At 63.0% G+C, this 19,377-nt stretch overlaps 1 protein-coding gene across 2 annotated transcripts; it reads right to left on the reverse strand.

Moving 5' to 3' along the window:
- Positions 1 to 217: 217 nt before the first annotated feature.
- Positions 218 to 13,239, reverse strand: DBN1 (drebrin 1). 2 transcript variants are annotated; one of them, XM_054568029.1, is made up of 15 exons: positions 13,079 to 13,239; positions 8,702 to 8,757; positions 8,004 to 8,116; positions 7,746 to 7,820; positions 7,503 to 7,649; positions 7,296 to 7,373; positions 6,886 to 7,037; positions 6,719 to 6,782; positions 4,291 to 4,350; positions 4,089 to 4,212; positions 3,217 to 3,354; positions 2,718 to 2,888; positions 1,616 to 2,295; positions 1,248 to 1,350; positions 218 to 1,083 (listed from the first exon to the last, which is right to left on the reverse strand). In XM_054568029.1, exons 1-15 carry the CDS (start codon positions 13,162 to 13,164, stop codon positions 1,013 to 1,015), a joined length of 2,118 nt encoding a protein of 705 aa, XP_054424004.1. In that variant the 5' UTR covers positions 13,165 to 13,239; the 3' UTR covers positions 218 to 1,012. The 2 variants fall into 2 exon arrangements, with proteins under 2 accessions (XP_054424004.1, XP_054424005.1); XM_054568030.1 differs by lacking the exon at positions 3,217 to 3,354.
- Between the last annotated feature and the right edge of the window lie 6,138 nt (positions 13,240 to 19,377).

The raw sequence follows: 19,377 nt of genomic DNA on the forward strand, positions 1-19,377 counted from the left end.
CGCGCTTTTCAGCTGCTAAGCGGCTGAAAGATGCAGCACTAAACCTGAGGTCAGCCTGCTTCTAACCTGTCCCCACCTTCCCTGCCCCTGAAATCACGGTGAGGGTGCCCCCTGTGGCCTTGGAGGTCGGAAGAGTTGGGAACGGGGGTCAGGGCTAGCGGCCCGCCCCAGATCCACCCCTGGAGGCCCAAAGGGATCTGGATTTCTTTATTAACAGACATGAGCACGACCCGTTACAGAAGTTTGTGCTTTCCAAAAAACAGTTACTGAATGTGAAAAAGGAACCCAAGCAAATAGGGAGGAGTTGGGGAAGGGCCACCCAAGCCCCGGGGCCCCACCCATAGCCCTGACCTGAATGGCGCCTAAGGCCTCCAGCCTGGGACCCGCCCAGCAGGAGGGGGCAGGAAAGGGCTGGGAAGCTGAGGGGCCCCAGCTGGGCCTGCTATTTTCTTTGGGCCAGGTGGGCAGAGGTAAAGAGAAGGGCAGGGAGGGGGTCCCAGGGAGCCAGAGCCGGCGAGCCATTTATTGCCATGTTTTCAAATTCGTGCAAAATATCTGAAGCCCTGGACAGAGAGTACAAAGTGATATTTTTCCAAGAAACATAAAACTAGGAAAAGAGGTGGGGGGCATTTTCCCACCAGAGCTCCCCCCTCGCCAGGCCCCAAGCAGGGGGAGGCCTCCACCCCGGCCAGCTGAGTGAGCAGGGAGGACTAAGCGCTACAATCTGGACCGGGCAGAGAGGGGGTGGAATTTGCAACAGCGTCTCAACTACCAACGGGAGGAAAACCAGTCAACTGTACAAGTCTCCTATCAACTTTTTTTAAAAAAAGAAAGAAAAGCTGTAAAAGTCAGGCCCTGTGGGTGGGGAAGCGGCCAAGTCCCCGGCCAGGGCCGGAATCCAGAGTGGGTGCCAGGCGGAGCTGCTTCGAGTGCAGGCGCGGCGGGCCGTCTGGCCAGCGGCCGGAGCGGGTGGGTGGCCTTGGCAAGGGCAGCCTGAGGGCGGGCGCCTCTGCTAATCGCCACCCTCGAAGCCCTCCTCCTCTTCCGGGACTGGGTCTGCATCCCAGCAGGTGATGTCGATTTCTACGGTGTTGGGAAGGGAGGGGAGTAAGGAGATGGCTGGCAGATCCAAAGCTGTGTCCCCCAACCCCTGAGAACTGTGCCAGCTCTGTAGGGAGATGGTACCTGCCCACACCTGAACCCAGCTCCGCACTCTAATTCCGACCCACCACGCGCATCCGCACTACCTGGAGGCTTATTGTAGAACACAGGAGGCGGAGCCTTTGCACACAGATCTTCTGATTGGGCGAACTCCTCCTCCTGTGATTGGCTGAAGTATCCCTCACTGGCCTGCAGGAGGAAAGCACCAGGTCACTGTGGCCCCACCCAACCAGGCCAGGGCTGACCTACCAGGTCTGAGTCCGTTTCCCTGGCAACCAGTGATTCCATCCGTGGTTGCCAAGGAAACAGATACCTGCCTTGGGAACAAAAGCAGAGCTGGCCCAGGAAGGGGAATGGAATAAAGCTTCCCCCTAATAATGTGGGTCACAGAGAAAGGCCGGTACTGCTGCAAGCCTGAAACTTCCAACCCTCCCACCAGGCTGCCCTGACCCACCTGAGTTCCTTCCTTCTGGGTGGTCTCGCCATTGGTCAGCAGGTGCGGCTCAGGCTCTGGCTCCAGCTCTGGCTCCTGATCCAGGTCTTCCAGAGCAGAGGGCAGAGTTGGGGCCTGGGGGGCAGCCAGGGGCTCCCCTTCTACCTCTGCCTCTGGGTCACAGAAGGTAGCTGGCGGCTCAGGCAGCTCATCAAAATTGAGGAGGTTGGCACAGACTTCACCTGTTGGTGGCACTGGCTCCTGAGCCCCCTCGTCCAGGAGGGGCACTTCCGCCAGAGTGACCTCAGCGCCTGACGGTGCCGTGGGGGCCCTAGGCTCCACCTGGGGTGTGGAGGCTCCACCCCCATGGCCAGGCCATAGGTCAATGAGGCCAGCAGAGGCAGGGGGTGTGGTGTTGGCAACAGCGGTGTCAGCAGCAGCAATGTTGGTTTCAACAGCAGCAGCTGCCAGGGTGTCGGCTGCGGTGGGGTCGGCGATGGCGGGCTCCAGAGGGGCAGCCAGGATAGCCTGCTCAGGAGCGGCCATGAACATGAAGTCCTCTATGGGGCTGCCTTGCCCCTGGGGAGGCTCCGGTGCCCGAGGGGGCTCCTCCACGGGGCCAGCCCAGGCCTGAGGGGCTGCAGCTCTGGCCTCCTTGCCGGTCCCTTCGCTATTCAGGCCGGGGTCAGGCTCCTGGGTCTCTGTTACAGCACAAATGGAAGAGAGAGATATGACCAGCTCCATCAGGGAAGGCCCCGGGCAGCCATCCTACCTACCCTGACCGTGCACTGAAGAGTCGGTGACCTCCCGGAAGGAAAGCCTCCACTAACAGCTCCATGCAGAGCGCGCCCTCCAGCACCCACGGGGCCCCGCTGCCCCTTTACCTAGTGTCTGCAAGCCCCTCGGCAGTCGTGGGAGGAAGGCCCGACTCCCATTCCGCGAGACGCCGAGGCTCTCGGAGGGCAGCCCTGACGGCCGCTCCAGGCTCCTCCCTGCCGCAGCCATCTCCGGGGCAGCGCAGTCTGGGCGGCCCAGGGCCCTGAGGAGTTGCTACCACAGCCACAGCGGGTTCCCAGCAGAGGCGCTGGTGAGCAGCCCCGTATGGCCGGGGCCCCTCACTCACCTTGGGTTTGTGGGGGTGGGGGTGGCAGTGGTGGAGGCTGCGAGGACGTGACCTCATCCAGGGCCCGCTCAATCTGCTCAGAGACGGGGGTGGAGGCTGTGCTGGAGTCCGACGGGCTCCGGGTAGGGATGGGGGTGGGCGCCATTCGCCGGTGGCTGTCCAGGTGGCTGCCTGTGGAACAAACCCCACGCTGGTCAGCGAGGGCCGGGGAGCCAGGTGGGACCAGGACTGTACACCTTGGGGCCTGGCCAGCATCTCTTCTCTGGAGTCTGGGTGGGGGCTGGGAGCTCCCCAGACCCCCCAGGGGCCAGACCACAACTCCAGACCCTGTAAGCCAAGCCCCTGGGGGCCAGTGCCCCTTCAGGGCCGGGGAGAAGAGGCGGGCAGCACCTGCTCTGGGGGCAAGCACCAGAGGTCGGCAGTCAGGCTGGGGAGTGAGGGCAGGGGAGCTGCCGGGACGCGGGGCCCTCCTTACCCCCCTGCCGAGGCTGCTACCTACATGGGAGGGAGGAAGAGAGGTTTGGGGTCCGGTGACAGGTGATATAGGGAAAGGGAGTCCGTGGAGGGGAGGAGGAGGAAGAGGAGGAGGAGGAAGGCCCACTGTCCGATGCCTTTATGAAAGGGCAGTACGGACGACCTGCCGAGAGAGACAGACAGAGAGAGAGAGACAGAGGACAAGAGAGGGTCAGTCTCCCCCACCCCCGCCCCCAGGCCTCACCCGCCCCCCAGCACCTGGCCCTGGATGTCCAAGCTGCCTTTGGCCAGGGGCGCACACAGGCACACTGGGCTACAGCCTCAAGCTGTCGGAAGACTCCCCCCAGCACCAGCCACGCACAGCAAGGAGCCTGCCCAGCGCAGCCGGCCTCTGCGAAGCACACGCCCAGCAGCAGCCTGCCCCACCCCTGCAACCATAGCGCAGGCCAAGCACACGCAGGGTCCAACACAGACCAGCACACAGGGAGCACATGGGTGCTTCCGGGAGGTGGAAGCTGCAAGGAGAACCCCGACAGGGAACCTGGGTGCAGCCTCCGGGCCAGGGCACCAGCCCGCCTCACATGCACCACAGCCCTCAGGCAGGCCCTGGGTCAGCCAAGCAGGGCCGCGCCCTACGGCCAGGGGGGCGCTTTAGCCCTGCCCGGGCTGCGCGGATGGCCTCTGGCTCCGCCCACCGCTCAGCCAAAGCCCGACATCGGCCAGCGCCTCTCCAGCCTTCTGAGTCCTGGGAGGCAGTGGGGGAGGCACGCCTGACGAACAACCTTGCCTTCTCCGGGGGTCCTTAGGCAAGGCTTCCCTTCCAAAAAACAGTGCCAAAGAGGCTCGGGGCCAAAACCTGAGGAGGGAGGGTCAGGTGGGGGTGGGACCTGGGACTACCTGGTCGGTGGCCGAAGGGCGAGGGCACATCGCAGCTGCCCGCAGAGGCCGATGCGACTCGTTCCTGCTGCTTGAAGAACTCCCGTGGGTTGTCAGGCCGCTGGGCAATGATGGCCGCTGCCTCCTGCCGGCCCGAGGAAAGGGTCAGGGCCGGCCGAGTCAGCCCCTGCTGGACGCACCACCCTGGGCCCCCAGCTCTCACCTCTACCTCTGATTCTGACTTCTTCATCTGGGTCTCTTCCTCTTCATCCTGTTGGTCACCCTGGAAACCAAAGGCACAGTGTCCTGGGCCCACCCCCGCCCCGGAGCTCTTGCTTCCTCAGAGGCCCCTATTTCCTCCACAATCTGGCAGGAAGAGCTTGCAGATGGCACCTCTGTTCCCTTCACCGCCGCCACGCAGCTCCAGCTCTCCATCCGCAAGGCCCTCAGCCACCTCGTCTCCGGCCTGGGCACAGACACCTGGGCCCCCAGCTCAGCTCCTCCTGCCTCGGGGCCAACTCTCCTCGAACCTCCTAGCCCAGCAGCCAGCCAGCCGAGCCCCTCACTGCTGCCTGGGTTGGAAGCCCGCCCCTCCCCTGCCAGCCTTGGACCCTGCCCTGCCCACACGCCCTGAGAAGCAGACCTGAAGTCATCGGCAAGACACAGCTTCCATGCGTGGACCGTGCACGCCATTCACACTGGGCATGGGAGAGGACTCGCCTCAAACGCCTGACCCCCACCCCAGCTCCAACTCCTCCTGCTTCTGGCCTCAGCTTGGGCACTGCCTCCTGGGGAAGAGGTCCCCGGCCCATTCAGGTCATTTCCTTCTTTGGGTCCCCATGAGTTGTTCTAGGCACACACCACAGATTACACTTTGTCAGAAACCTCCTGTTTTGGGGATCGTGTCCCCCACCCTTTGTCAGTGACACAGGACGAGAACGAGGTCTGTGTGGGAGTGGCCCACATGAGGTTGAATTGGTACACGTCTGCTCAGCTGAATTCACTTAATAGGTGTCCCCTGCTGCTCCCACGGCACATGGGGCAAGAGGGACGGAGGGGAGGAAAAACTGCAGGTGAGGTGGTGGTTACTAGGGCTCCTTTGTTTCCGAGCACACGCCTTACACCCTTCTGTTGGGGTGCGCTGGGGGAAGGGCCCTTCAGAGCACCCGCTTCAACAGGGTTGTCACTCCAGCCGCAACTTCTCGTCTTCCAGAATGCCCTCTGACCTTGCCCTGTCGCCCCGAATTCCCCCGCTCCTCTCCCCACTGGGCTCCACTCAGGCCTTGCCTTCCCGTAAACGTGCACCTCCCCAGCTTTTGTGGGTGCCGTGTCCCTGCCTGCAACAGTACCACCTCCCCAGGCCCTTGCTCCGAACAGAAAGAGTCCGTGTGGTACAGAGATACAATGGAATAGCATCAGCCTCAAAAAGGGAGGAGACATTCGGATACAGGGATGAACCTTGAAGGCGTTATGCTGAGTGAAAGAAGCCAATCAACAGAGGAAAAATCCTGCATGATTCCACCCATGAGACACCTAGAGAAGTCAAATTCAGAGTCAGAAGGTAGATTGCCAGGGTCTGGGGGAGGGGAGAATGGGGAGTTAGTGTTTAGGGAGTGCACAGGGTTCCAGTTACGGGAAGATGAAAAAAATTCTAGAGATAAACAGTGGTGTTGTTTGTACAACAGGAATGTACTTAGTGCCACTAAACTGTATGTTTAAAACTGGCTGAGATGGTACATGTCATATTATGTATATTTTGCCACAATTAAAAAGAAGCTCATCAGGTCATTTCATCCTGCTCGTCTTCTCCGCCGCAGTGCTGACACCTGGCACACAGCTGTGCCAGCAAGGCTTTGCCGAGGCGGGGGCTTACCAGCGGCCCTTCGCCTCCAGCCCCCAGGGGCCGATGTGACGGGAGTGTCTGTGACGGCCACTTAACGCCAGTGCCTGCAGGGCACCCTGCTCTCTCCTGACCAGTCCCCTGTGGCTGTGGCCCTGGAGCTCCTCTGAGTCCCCAAGGCCCAACACCCGCCCATCACCGACCCAGCCCAGCCGAGTGCCACCCACCTCCAGTCCTGGGCTGTACCTCGCCACCGAACGACCTTAATTCAAAGCACGAGGATCTGAGTCCACTGTGATTTTCAAAGGGCAACCCACAGACCCTATGGGACACCCCAACGTTTGAAGGTCCAGACAGCACCCCTGGAAAAAGGGGCTGGTCTGAAGGAGACGCCCCCAGGAGACAGTGTGCGAGACGCTCCGAGCGCCGGCCCGGATTCCTCGGGGCGGCTCGGCGGCACCCGTGCTGTGGGGAGCAGGTCTGGAGCCCCTGGGTGCAAGCAGCACGCATAGCCACCTGGCCCCTCAGGCCTTGCCGGGAGGCGACAGGGGAGCCTGGTCAACGAGGGCCTGGGCCAAAAGAGGTTTTCCTCTTTCAGTCTAAAGTACAAGCTTCTCCAAGAAAGTCTCTCTACACGGCCGGGGACCAGACCCCACGTGATCAAGTGGCAGGCCTGACACTCCCTGGCACCCCAGGCAACAGCACCCAGGATGCCCAGCACTGTCCAAGCCACTGAGCTCCCCGAGAGGCCCAGGAACACAGGGGCCATCCTCATGTCCCTGACCACCGGGAGCCCCGGCTAAGAACTTACAAAGATTGACTGCTCCTTCAAACGCCTCTTAGCCTCCTCAGCTTCTAAAGTCTGCTGTTTCCTCCTGGAACAATAAGCAGGCAAAAGCGGCACAAACCCCTTAGGGAGGGCCCCGTCGGACCGGCCTGGCGGGCGGGGCCCTGCTGCGGGGCAGAGGCGGGGCACACCTGTGCTCCTCGATCTGCTGTTCCCTCTCTCGGTAGCGCCGTTCGCGCTCCTCCTGCTCCTGCCGCTCCTGCTCCATCCGCTCCTGCTCAAACCTGAGTCTCTCATCCAGGGCCTTCTTCCGCTCCTCCTCCTTCCTCAGCTCTTCCTCCTTCTGCAACCACCCGTGCCAAGGCAGTGTAGGCCGAGCCAGTGCGGCGCCCCCTCCCCCTCCAGCCCATCCCCACCCAGGGCTGGGGGAGGCATGGCTTCTGGGAAAACAGAGTGAGCCCTCGGGCACAAGGCTCACTCTTCAGCTGGGCGAGCCCAGGGGATGGGACCCGCTGAGGATGGGGCGGCCGGGGGAGAGAAGCCCAGGGCTACCCCATGGGGCTGGGCCAGCTCAGCCTGCGAGCCGGGGCCAGGTCCGCACCTTAGCCTGCTCCCAGAACTGCTCGCGGTTAATCCGCTTCATTTCCACAGCTGCGTCAGTTTTCTGATAGGTGGTGCCCTGCAGAGTCAAGTGGCCTGGTGTGAGCTGGGAGGGCAGGCCGGGCGCTCCCACCCGAGAAGGCCGAGGGCGGAGGGGAATGGAGCGGGCGAGCCCCGGGCAGGGCCAGCTGCCCCGACACACACTGACCACCGGCTCAGCATTCTCATCCTCGCGCAGCCGCAGTCGGTGCAGCACAGGGCTGGACAGTCTCGCCAGCCCATTGGAAAGCCGCTGCCCAATAGCACCCGCGTCTATGTCTTCCACGCTGCTGGCGTTCACAATCACGTCGACGCCCTGCAGCAAGAAGGTGTGTTCAGGCAGCATGGCTCCCTCCTGTCGCCACTACCAGCAAACCGACCCGGGGTGGCTGGCCCCCGCCCCCACTCGCACCTGGAAGAATTCAGCCACCTTAGCCACATGGCTGGCACAAGCGCATTTGCGGGCATCAGGCACATCTTCTCCGACCTGCAAAGTTTCCAGCACAGAGGGGGTCGGGAAAGGACAAGACAGGGCAGTAGCCCAAGGCCCCGGGCCCTCTCCCGGGGGGGCAGTGGAATAACTACCCTCCAGCAGTGTCAGCAGGGGCAGCAGGGTGGTGGGTAAGTGTTCTGGGGCCTCCGCTCGCCTCCCCAGCCCGTGGCTGCATACCCAGTTGATGAGCACGTATTTTGGCAGAGCAGCCTGAGAGTCCTTGACGCTGCAGAAGCCGTACATCACCTTCTGGTTCTCAAAGTGGCCCGAGAGCTCCTGCAAGCCCCCATCTGGGGGAATCGGGGGAGTCAGGACTCCGTCTCCTAGCCCTTACCGCGCAAAGGCCTGGAGCCCAAAGGAAAGGCTCTTCCTGCGGCTCTGCAGGCACCCCTGGGACCTGGAGGTTCGGAGGTCTGCGCTGGGGTGAGGAGGTGAGGCGGGCAGGCACCGACTCTGCCTGTGAGGGCCCCGCTGATGTGGGGAGGGATGAGGAAGTGCTTGTTCTTCACACAGCCTCACGTCTCACGAGGTACAGGGCCAGTGAGGTCAGAAAAAGCCTTTGCTCCGGAGAAAGCGGAGTGATCGGGGCCATCCCTTCGGGGCCCCTCCTTCCTCGCTGTGTGACTTTGGGCAAGTCACTCTCCCTCTCTGAGGCTGTCTTCTCATAATCAAACGAAATGAGGCCCCTTCCCTCCCCACCACGGAGCACGGAGCGTGGAGCGCGTAGGGATGACCAGGAAGGACACCTGCCAGACAAGTAGGGGTCGGCTGGATGCATTTCAGGAGGCAGCCTGGAGCCAGACGGGTGGGGAAGAAAACAACGGGAGAAGGGGGCGGGAGAAGGCAAAAAAAAAAGAAAAGGCTTGAATTCTTACCTCCTGACGCTGCAAGCTTGAGGTCATCTGAGCCATCCTCATATGTGTACAGAGCCCTGGGGAGAGGGAGGGGTGGCTCTCAGAACAGCCAATTTTGGGTGGGGACAGCTCTTGGGAGGAGGAGGAGGGGACCCAGAGGGGCGGGACAGGAAGGGGGCTCTGGCCCAGCACTCGCGGCCTGACAGTAGGGCTGGGCACCGTTTCTGGGGGGAACTGGGAGAAGGGAGCCTGGGTCAGGTCGGGGAGAAATCGCTGCCCATGTGCCGGGTCCTCAGAGCCCTGGCCCTGGCAGCCTACAGCCCAGCACGCGGGTGTGAGATGGAGATTCCAAGGCGACAGTTTCTTGGTTACTGTTCCCTGGCTACCACGCTCCTAGTCCCCCATTGGCTGTTGCCAGGCGCATGTCTTGGTACCCATCGCCCCTCCCCTCGCCGCAGGGGAAGGAGAGAGCGAGAACCTGGTGCTCACTCTGATCAGGGCATCCCCTGGTAACCATGGCAACCCGGCACCGAGCACATGACTGGCCCACCCCAACTGCAGTGTTCGGAACACAAAGGACCCCAGGGACACGCCCTCGGCCTTCATCTCAGCCTCTCTGAAATGTGGGTGAGGTCACCAAGGCCACTCTCGCCCAGACTGTGGCCCACGGGTGATTTCACTCTCCTGGCCTTCCAGCCCCCAGGCCACCTCTGCTCCAGCTGAGGCCCTGGCCTCCCGGGACTGTCAGCCGTTCCCTCAGCCTTAGCTTCACCAGAAAGCTGACCTGGCAGCCTCCCTCCTTCCTAGCTTCCCCCCCAGGCTGCAGCGGCACCGCATCCATTTCACGGAAGGGAAGGCGGAAGGGAAAGCAGAGGTGTCCACTCCGGAGGACCCCCCCCTTGGGAGGACAGGCCTGGAGCCAGGAGGCAGGGCCTGTCCCCTGTCCCTGTTGCCAAGGCAAGGGGCTGGGGGCCAGGAGGAGCAGCGGAGAAGAGAAAGGGAGGGACTTAGTGCAAGAAACGGGGAGAGGAGGAAGACAAGAGAAAGGAGGGAAATGAAGGAAAAGAGGAAATGAAGGAGGAAGAGAGGAAGGGGAGAGAAAAGGAAGGAAGTGGGAAGGAGGGAAGGAGAGAGGGCCTGGCCCAGACCCAGGAGGTCAGCCTGAGCCAGTGCTAGGGACACACACACACACACACACCCCCGATTCCCAGAATCCCTCCCGCCTGAAAGGGACACAGGTGGGCCGCGAGGCAGGGAGTTCTTGGTCCAACTGTTGCCCGGTCCCCAGTGCTGGCAGCTGCTTCCCAGAACAGCTGCCCCAGCACCTGTCCAGCTGCCCTCAACCACCACTGGGAACAAAGGGCCCTCAGAGAAGCGGGGCGTGTCCCTGCAAATCCACAGATGAGAAACTGAGGCAGAACTCCAAGCCCTCGGTCCCAGACGCCGCCTTAGACAGCGCGCGTCCCAGGCACGAATGCCAGCCTGTCAAAAGGCTCTGTGGGCCCTGGCTGCTCCCAGGAACACCTGCCCTGCCCTGCCACCCTCAGCCCTGACCCCCCACCTCAGCCCTGAGCTGGCAGAAACCACACCCAAGTTCAAAGCCTTCAGCAGGCCTTCAACTCTGAGCTCTACGCTTGCCCTTCTGGCTAGACCTCTGTGTCCACACCACACACCTGGGCCACACCGGACGGCTCCCTGCCCCGAACACAGTTCTGACCCTTGCAACCCTTGAGGCGTTAGGTACATGGTTCCCTTCACAGGAAGGCCAGACCTGCCCCTCTGCCCCACGCCCACCCCTGGCAGAACCCGTCCGGGCCCCGTGCCAGCTCTCCGGGACACGTACCCTGGGCTGCATCTCCCCAGGCCGCTCACCACGCCCCAGCAGGGACGGGGGCAGAGGCCTCCAAGCCCGCCCCAGATCTCACTGAACCAGTGCTTCCCAGCGACGTCAGAGGCGGCCTGGGCAGGGCGGCACCAGAAGTCGGGAAGGGGGGCAGGAATCTGAGTACCTCACCGGCTCCGAGCCCTGGAGACAGGGACCGCCCCGGGCCTGAGCTTTAGGAAGGCAAGACGTCTGACTCAGTCCACAGACACACTTCACAGTCTGGGCTCAGGGTCTCTCACAGGGTGGCAGCTGTAGGTATTTGTGACACTGACACCAACTCTGAGAAGCCATCTAGGCCAGAGAAACTGGACCGGAGTGAGGTGGCAGCCGGAATCCAGCAGCCCAGGGAGACGCCGGGGTTGGCTCCGGTGAGAGGCGGGGGGCGGGTGGGCCCCTCCGCAGTCCCAGTCTCAGGGAGCTGCCGCTGGAGGAGCCCCGTGTGTCCCTGATAGGGCTGAGCCCAATCGCCTCTTTTTCTTTTGAAGAGGAACAGAGAGGAACAGGTTCTTGTGCGGTCACACAGTGATTCATGTCACATCCAGGTTCCCACGACACTGATGTCCTGGGTCACCAGTTCCCAGGGACCGGGCAGTGGTCAGCTTCCGAGGCCCCGCCACCAAGCGAGCTCCCCGCGCCATTGCCACTCAGAGGCGGCAATGCCAAGCCCCTCTGCCCAGGCAGCAACTCTACCCCGGACGCCCTGCTCCTGGGCCTGGAGACCCCGCCGCCCCCCTAGCTCGAGCTGGTGGCTGGGGCACTCACGTCCCCACTGCAGGACGTGATTTTCACACCCTTTTTACAAAATGCTATTTGGGCCCTTGGGAGCGAAAACAAATGTGTGCGTGTGCGAGGCTACATGTGCATCTGTGTGTGCGTGTCCCACACAAAACCCAGATGGGGGTGACGCACGCCAGCGATGAATAACTGGCTTGGGCCACATGGGCACTGCTCGGTGACGGGAGCCCAGGCCTCTGCTGAGCAGGACGGGGCCCAGCCGTGGCTGTGCGGCCTCACACTGGTCCCCGAGCTCTGCTTTTGGGAGGTCGGGGCAACGCTGTGGGGTAGGCAGCACCCCCTGGGTGAGGGCGAGGGGGGCGTCCTGGGGTGGGCGGTGCTCCTCTCCAGGCAGGCGCCTGCATATCCCAAGGCCAGCCCCTCCGCCAGGCCGAGCTGGCCACCTGCCCTGAGCTCTTCCCATGACCTCAGCCCCCAGGGGCAGGGCCGGGACGACGGGCGGGCTGCCGGCCACGCAGCCGCACCAGCCTCTCCTGTGACCGACCTGCAGAACCTGGGAGCCGGTCCCCGCGTCCGTCCCTCCAGGCAGGCCTGGCCGCCCGCCAGTGCTGCAGTACCGTGGCATGGAAGCGGGCACTTGTCCCCTCCTCCAGCCCCCAGGTCAGCGTCCCTACCACGACGCCCTCCCTTACTTGCGTAAGGCCGCCCAGAGGAGGGCCCTTGCTCTGTGCCTCAGTGTCCCGCCTGCCCGGAAATCAGAGGTCTGGGAGTGGACTGGGCGCCTGCTCCCCGAGAAGTGTTCGGGGGAAACGGTTCCTGAATGGGGCAGTGTGGAACCCTTAGCTTTCCTACCACCCTGGGAATTCCAGCCCCAGAGCAGGTGGCCCACCCCTCCCAGAGCTCAGGGGGGGACAACAGCTGGGGAAGCAGATGAGGGCAGCCCAGCTCCTGCCCAGCCAGGGGGCTGAGAGCCGCTCGCACGGGGCCATGGGGCCTAGGGCGCGGAAGATCTACTCAGGTCCTCACCCTCCCTGGGAGCTCCCCGCGGACTTCCTCCCAGGGTCCCCAGCTGGCCCTCTAGGCAGGCAGTTCGGCCCCCTTGGTACCTCCCAGCCCAGCTGCCCAGTCTCTGAAACCCCCTTGATCCCTGCCTCCTCCGCGGCCCCGAGGGGAACAGGAGTCCCTGGGCGGCAGCCATGTGGCAGTGAACATCTTTGCATCACACCCCAACTCCGAGAGGCCCCCCGGTGGGCGGGGCGCCCGGGCCCCCAGCCCTCTCCGCTCCTCCCCCGCCCTAGCGTTCCTTTGTGCTGTGGCCGGTTGTCCAGGCTGGGCCAGGCACGCTGAGCTGGCTCCGCTAGCTGGGTCCCCGCCCCGTCCCCGCCCGGTCCGCGCCCGCTCGAAGGTAGCGAAGGTGCCCTTGGCCGCCCCGTGCACACCTGTCCCCCGGGGCCGGGGCGGGGGATGGGCTCCTGCAGGGCCATGCGGCCCCGGGCCACACGTCCGGACCCCGCGTCCCTCCGGCCCGTGCCGGGCCACCGTTCCCACAGCGCGCCTGGGGCGGCCTCGGGGCGCTCGGGGCCGGCAGCGCCCCGCCCGGCCCCTCCCCCGGCGCGCACAAAGGCAGCCCCTCCCGGCCCTCCCCGGCCGCTGCACCATTTCGGGGTCGCCCCCTCCCTTCCCGGCAGCCGGGTGGCGGGCCGGGTGGAAACAAAGGCGCGGCGGCGGCGGCGGCGGCGCGGGGACAAAGGGGCCGAGGGGCGGGGGCGGGGGCTCACCAGTCGGCCGCGCTCTCCTCCCGGATCACCTCCTCGTACGCCGCCAGCAGCTCCAGGCGGTGGCCGCTGAAGCTGACGCCGGCCATGCTGCGGGCCGGACCGAAGCCGAACGGACAGACGCACGGACGGACAGAGGAGGAGGGATGGAAGGAGGGAGTCACCGCCACCGCTGCCTCGGAGCCTCTGCGGCGAAGCGAGCAGAGCGAGCCAGCGGCCGGGGGAGGGGAGCCGGCCGGCGGGGGGCGGGGGGCGCTGGCTCCGCCCGGCTCGTCCCTCCGCGCTCGGTCCTAGCGCCGCCCCGGCCCGGCCCAGGGGGAGGTCCGCCCCCCCTTCCCGGCCTGCCCCGGGCGCCCCCGCGCCCCTCACCCATCGCCCCCGGGCCCGCGCGGATCCGCCCCGCCTCCCGCGGCGGGTCCCACCCGCGTCCCCAAACTTCACCTACCGTGGCCCCAGCCTAGATGCTCGCCCTCACCCTCAGCCCCAAACCCAGCCCCATCCCCAACCTCACCGACCCTCTCTAGGTGCAGCTTCATTCTTATCAGCTCCCAGTCCCAATCCCTGTTTAATTTATCTCTAGCCCTGCCCCGCGTCCTCCCCCCATCCCTGGTCCATCCCAACCCCCAGCCCCAATCCAATTCACAAATCAGCCCCCTCCTCAACCTCGTGGCACATCTGCCGCCCATCCCACCTCTGAAAAGAAGCCCATTCCTAGCCCATCCCCGGCACTGTCCGTCGCCATCTGCGTCCCAACCCCACACCCAGCCCCACTTCTTCCCCATCCCAGCTCCAGCCCCGTTCCCAGCTCCCCATCCCTAGCTGCACCCTCCTCAGTTTAGCCTGTCCTGTTCCCGTTCTGATCCCAGTTCCCAAACACACCTCTCCCCTCCCCGCCTCCTTGACCATTCCCAGCCCCAACCCAGATCAGTGCCCCAGCCTCCTCCGCCGCTGCGCCCGCCTCCAGGCTGAGCGCCCCCTCCCTTACCAGCTGCCTCCTGGGCCCTGTCAGATACGACCAGCCTAGGGAGCCCTCTGCCCTTGTCTCCAGGTCCTCAGGCCTCCTGAGGATCCCATGCAGACATCCTTCCAGTTGCAACACCTCACCTCATTCCCAGGGCAGGACTACTCCAGGGACACTCTAGGACCAGCCTCCTGGCACCTTTATTTCCCCAAGTTCTGAGCCCGGAGAGCACTGGGGCCCTAGCGGAGTCTCCTGCAAGGAAGTAGGCACCACCCTCAGCACCTCCTGAAGCATCCAGACTTCTTGCGGAAGTGGGACCCTGGGACCCTCCCCAGTTCTCAGACACCTCTCCCACCCAGTACGAAGCTCCCTGCCCCATCTTCCCCCCACTATGGAGCCTGAGGGGAAGAGATGGAGCCTGAGCAAAGGACCTGGTCCCGTCTGGGAGCTGGAGGAGGTGGTTCAGCCGGGCCTCTGACTTCTGAGCTAGCCCAGAGGAGAAAGAGAATAGCATGTGTGCTGATCTCCAGCAGTGGTCCAGCGCTTTGGGTAGGATGACCCTCTTAAAACTCAAGACATTTCGCAGACGCCTGCCTGGGGAGCCTGGTACCCACTGTGCCCATGGGACCCCGGCCCTGGAAGTTTCTCCACAGCCCCCACTTGGAACATGGTCCGGCCAGGGTCAGAAGGATTTGGGGGAGAGAGGGTACAGCACAGCAGGGCTAAAGGGGCCTGGGACAATTGGGTCGAGGGACCTTGGGCCTCCGGTCCTGGTCCTGCTTCCTTTGACTTGTCCCAGCCCAGAATTCCATCCACCTCCCCCTCCCTGGCTCCCTTCCCAGCCTCCTGCTCACTCAGTTTCACGTCCACAAAGCAGAAGTCATGCATGGTGCTTTCCCTTCCTCAAATTCCTGCCTGGTCCCAACCCCCTACAAATGCCCACCAGCCACACCCACTTCCATCTCTGTCATCTGTTGTCAAATAAACTCCTAATTTTATTTGTTAGTGGACTCCAGAGAGAGAAAGAAAGATCCATTTGTTGTTCCACTTATTGATGCATTCGTTGCTTGCCGCTTGTATGTGCCCTGACCAGGGATTGAACCCACCAATTTGGTGTACCGGGACAACGCTCTAAGCAACTGAGCCACCCGGTCAAGGCTACTAAATAAACTTCTAATTTTAGAACAGATTTAGATTGACAAAAAAGTTATGACGATTCCGCAGTACAGAGGCCCCCATAGGCGGGAGGAGGAGGGTTGCCTGCCCTGGGCACTGTCCTCCTAGAATTTCTCTTCTCCCTCCACATCACCGTCCTCCTAGAATTTGTGTCTGTAACCTGTCTCCGACTGCAGTGGCCGCATCTACTCCTCAGTCTCCTGGGCCTGTGGGAGTGGGCTGACTACCGGTCACTCCCTCTGAGAGCCTGCCCCCTTCCAGCCCCGAAACCCACCCATCCAGCCTCGGTGGGCCGGTGCTAGGTGCCTCCTTGGAGCCCTCCTGCAAGGCCTCCCGCAGGGTGACCCCCAGCCCTGACCGCCCTCAGTCACTAATATGTGGGTCCCTCTCCCACCCCCAGAGGGCGAGCTCCCCCTACACAGACGGCGAGGCTGGTCCGATGGCTCGTGGGTCCCCAGAGGGAAAAAGACAGCAAGGACGCAGGATTCAGATCAGAAGCTGGTCACTTGCTGTGTGACCTTAGCTTCAGTGCTTTCCCTCTCTGACTTTTCTCTCTGATGACACGCTGTGAGGATAAAACGTGACTGACTTGGTGGAGGCGTGGAAAGTGAGAGCCCTCCCCGCCCCTCCCCACAGCCCCCCTCCGCCTCCGCCTCGCCCACTTTCCTGCTCTGCACTCCCCGTAGCTCCCCGGGGAGCTTCAAGGCTGCTTACCGGTCTCAGGGCCTTTTCAGCTCTGGCTGGTGGGGCCCTCTCTACGCTCATCCTGCCTCTGGAAGTTCCTCCCAAGCGCACCTTGGAAAGCGCCTGCTCTGCGCCGCAGGGGGCGCAGTTGGCTGGAGCACCAGCCCGTCCTGCACACCAAAGGTCTGCGGATCCCATCCGCGGCCGGGCCCGTGTGGGATGCAACCCGTGGATGTTTCTCTCTCTCTCTCCCTCTCGCTCTCTCAAAATTAATAAGCATTTCCTCGAGTGAGAATTAAAAAATAAAGTGTCCCCTCATTCCTCCCAGCTGTGGCCCTGGCAGGGGGGTCAGCCACTGTCAGCCGGTCAGCAGGGCTACTGACGAGCAGATCGCTGCCCAGGCCTTGCTAACTGTGTGACCTCAGACTCACTGCTTGGCCCTTCTTGTGTCATCGAGGATATGCACGGCAGCACCGACCACATGGGGCTTGTTTGAGGATTTTAAAACAGTATCTAGAAAGTGCTTAAAATGGCAACTGCACCGTGGCGGGGCCGCCGACATGTCGGCCGGGATTACCGTTCTGGAGGTGGGAAATGAGAGGCTCAGAGGGGCAGCGGCTTGCCCTGAGGCACGCGCTGGAGGGTGACAGTCTGGATGGGAACCCGCGTGTGCGTCCCCTCACTGCAGCAGGCCGCAGGCCCTCCTCACGTCCCCTTCCACGGGCAGGGGCCAGCCTGGCCCGGGAGTTAGTCAGACATAGGCCCCCAGGCTGCTGCGAGCTGCCGGACGGTAAGGAAGGAGTCCTGCGTGTGGAGGAGTACGCCGTGCCGTGGACGTCCCCACGCAGGCGTCCCTGTTCTGTAAAATGTCCTGGGGCCGGGAGGCTAAAGAAGAAGGCTGACAACTGCAGCACTATACCGAGAGTGCAGTCAGAGAACTTACAGACGTGATGTGCCTTGGGTGGCGGCAAGATGGCATGGGTGTCCTGGGGACCGCATGCAGGCAGTAGGGGGTTCTACAGGACAGGGCAGGAGGGTTGGGGGCACTGGGGTGTGACCCTCCCCAGATAAACGGAAAATGCCTCGCATGCTTGCTCAGCGAGGCAATCGATGGCCTGTTCCAGGAACCAACACGCAACACGCGTAGGAGCACCAGGGAGGGGTGGATCAGACAGGCTCTGAGAGGATTCCTGATCCAGCTGGTTCTAGCTCGGGGGTCCAGCAGCAGACACGTCATCGGTCGGTCGGTCGGTCGGTCGCTCCCCCACATCCCTGCCCGTCTTCCGGATGACTTTCCACTGCAGGCTCCAGAGGGGAGCATGTCCAGGCCCGTGGGCCAGAACCCAGTGATCGCTTCAGGGGTGGACACGTGATCCAAGTCAGTGCAACGGGCATCCGCCAGGGACCTTGGCTGGACTCATTAAGAAAGTCTCTGCGGGGCTGCTGAGCTGGCAGGTTGCAGGCCGGAGCCGCCGAGGGCGCCTTTGCCGGTGCCGGGAGAACAGGCGCTGAGAACAGGGCCAGCGCTAAGGCAGGAAGCTCCAAGAAGGGGCGAGAGGGATGAGGCTGCTGCTAACACCCATGGTGCCAGGTCCCGCCATGTCTGGAGCCATTAACCTTTGCAGTTCAAAGAGATGAATTCTCCGTTTCCAATTCAACTGATTTGAACGGCAGCTGAAAAGAGTCCTTCCTAATCAACCCCGAGCAGTGGCCACTGCTGTCAGTGGCAAGGGAAGTGGGCGAGTTGACCCTCTAGCTCCCAGGCATTGAGCAGAAGACCGGGGCTGGCCCTGGGGCGCTCCCTGAGCCCTCTGCAGAGACCCCACTGTGCAAACTCCTGCGGCTGGCCCCAGCCGCCTGAATTCTCCTCAGGCTCCCAGCAGGCATCCTCTTGTCCCCCCAGGACCCCTGGGACCCAAGTAGCTCCCACCTCAGCCCCCAGCTGGGGAGGGGCCCCACCTCCACCCTCACAGTTGGCTCTGGACTCAGCGCAGCTGTGTTCTTGGCTCCTCCCAGAGCAGGGCTGCATGGAGGGGCTGCGGTGAGGGGCGGGGAGGGGGATGTGCACCAGTGTGTTCCAAGGCCATGCAGTGCTGAGGAGGCAGGACCAGAATCACCAGTCCCTGCCTCTGTTCACTGTACTCCGCCGAAGCAGTTCTTCGCCCTCCACCTCCTCTCTCTCTGACTTCAAATGAGCTCCAGCCGCTCTGAGCTGGAAAAAGCCCGTCTCTTGCTGGCTGTCTCTCCAGTTGCCCACTCAGTCCCCTGCCACGGGCCCTGCCCCCTCAGCTGGGGAGATGGCACTCTCCAAGGGCGCTAATGGCCTCCCCTGCCTGACACAAGTCACTGCAGCTTCCCCTCGGCTTCCCTTCGTACCACCGGGCGCTGCAGCTCTGTGGTGGGGGGCGGCCAGGGGGCACCCCAGTGTTTGATCCTCGGAGCTGCCCAGCGGGGCCTTCTGGCTGGGCGGCCCTAGACAGGCCGCTTTCCCCTGAGTCTCAGATCCTTCATCGGAAACGCACCTTTAATGAGATGCCTGAGTGTGTTCCGAGGATGAACTGGAACATGCATTAGCAACTGCCCTGTGCGTCCTGGCAGTGGTGACCGTCCGGAGCAGGTGCCTGTGCTTGTTTTTACTTCCATCCAGGGGAACTCCTCTTCCTGAGGTTGTCCCCAGCTCTGCACTTTACTGTCCCCTTACCTCTGTCTGCCTTCAGCCACCTTCCCTTGGTGACCCTTCCCTGTTTCCTCCCTCCACCCCTCTTGGTGCTGAGCAGAGCCAGCCGCTGTTGGTCCTCCTGGCCCGGCAGCCCAGCCGAAGGGAGCTGTCCGCACTCTCTCGTCTGCACTCTCTCCTCCACACTCTCCTTCCACACCCTCACTGCCCTGCCCCTTGTTCCTCTAACCCTGGCAGCCGCCCAGCTCTCTGCTAAACTGATCTGGCAAATGTCACCTTGTTGCAAAATGTCACTGGGCTCCTGGCCTTATCTGCCTGGTGGACACACTGTTGGCAGGTCCTGGAAACACTCTTGCCCGCCCCAGCCCACAGCCCCCAGGCCCCCAGCTGTTGTCCTCGACCCAGAGCTGATGCCGGTGCTTCCTGTCCTCTCAGCTCCCGTCCGTGCTGGGGCTCTGGCTGCCTGCACACTGGACTTGGCCCACATCTATTATTTCTTAAATAGGATTAAAAAAAAAAAAACAACTTAGTTGCTATCATTAAAAATACCAGATTTCACATTAACGTCTGAACCTCTGGACGCTGTTGATAACTGGCAGCTCTGGCCACAGCCCTGCATTGCCACGCGGCCGCCCTGGGTGGAGGCTGAGGGCGGCTGCCGGCCCGCCCGCCCGGGGAGGCTCCGCGAGGACTCCCAGCAGCACTCGCCATCCCCTGGTGATGGCGCAGGCTTGTATCCATGGAAACCAGGGGTGGACCAAGGGCTTCACAGTTCAAGAGGAGAGAGAATACATTTCACCATGG

Source organism: Pteronotus mesoamericanus, unplaced genomic scaffold, assembly GCF_021234165.1.
Source record: "Pteronotus mesoamericanus isolate MK-2021 breed Mesoamerican mustached bat unplaced genomic scaffold, CSHL_Meso_final contig_2, whole genome shotgun sequence".
In the NCBI taxonomy this organism is placed as follows: Eukaryota; Metazoa; Chordata; class Mammalia; order Chiroptera; family Mormoopidae; genus Pteronotus; species Pteronotus mesoamericanus.

Bases quoted from the DNA above. Each gene is read 5' to 3' on its own strand.
- DBN1 (XM_054568029.1), bottom strand. From the start codon at position 13,164: ATGGCCGGCGTCAGCTTCAGCGGCCACCGCCTGGAGCTGCTGGCGGCG. The intron at 6,783-6,885 runs GTGTGCCCCGCC...TTATTGTTCCAG, and splicing joins CAGCAGATCGAGGAGCACAG to GAGGAAACAGCAGACTTTAG. The intron at 3,355-4,088 runs GTAGTCCCAGGT...CTCTCTCGGCAG, and splicing joins GCCCTTCGGCCACCGACCAG to GTCGTCCGTACTGCCCTTTC.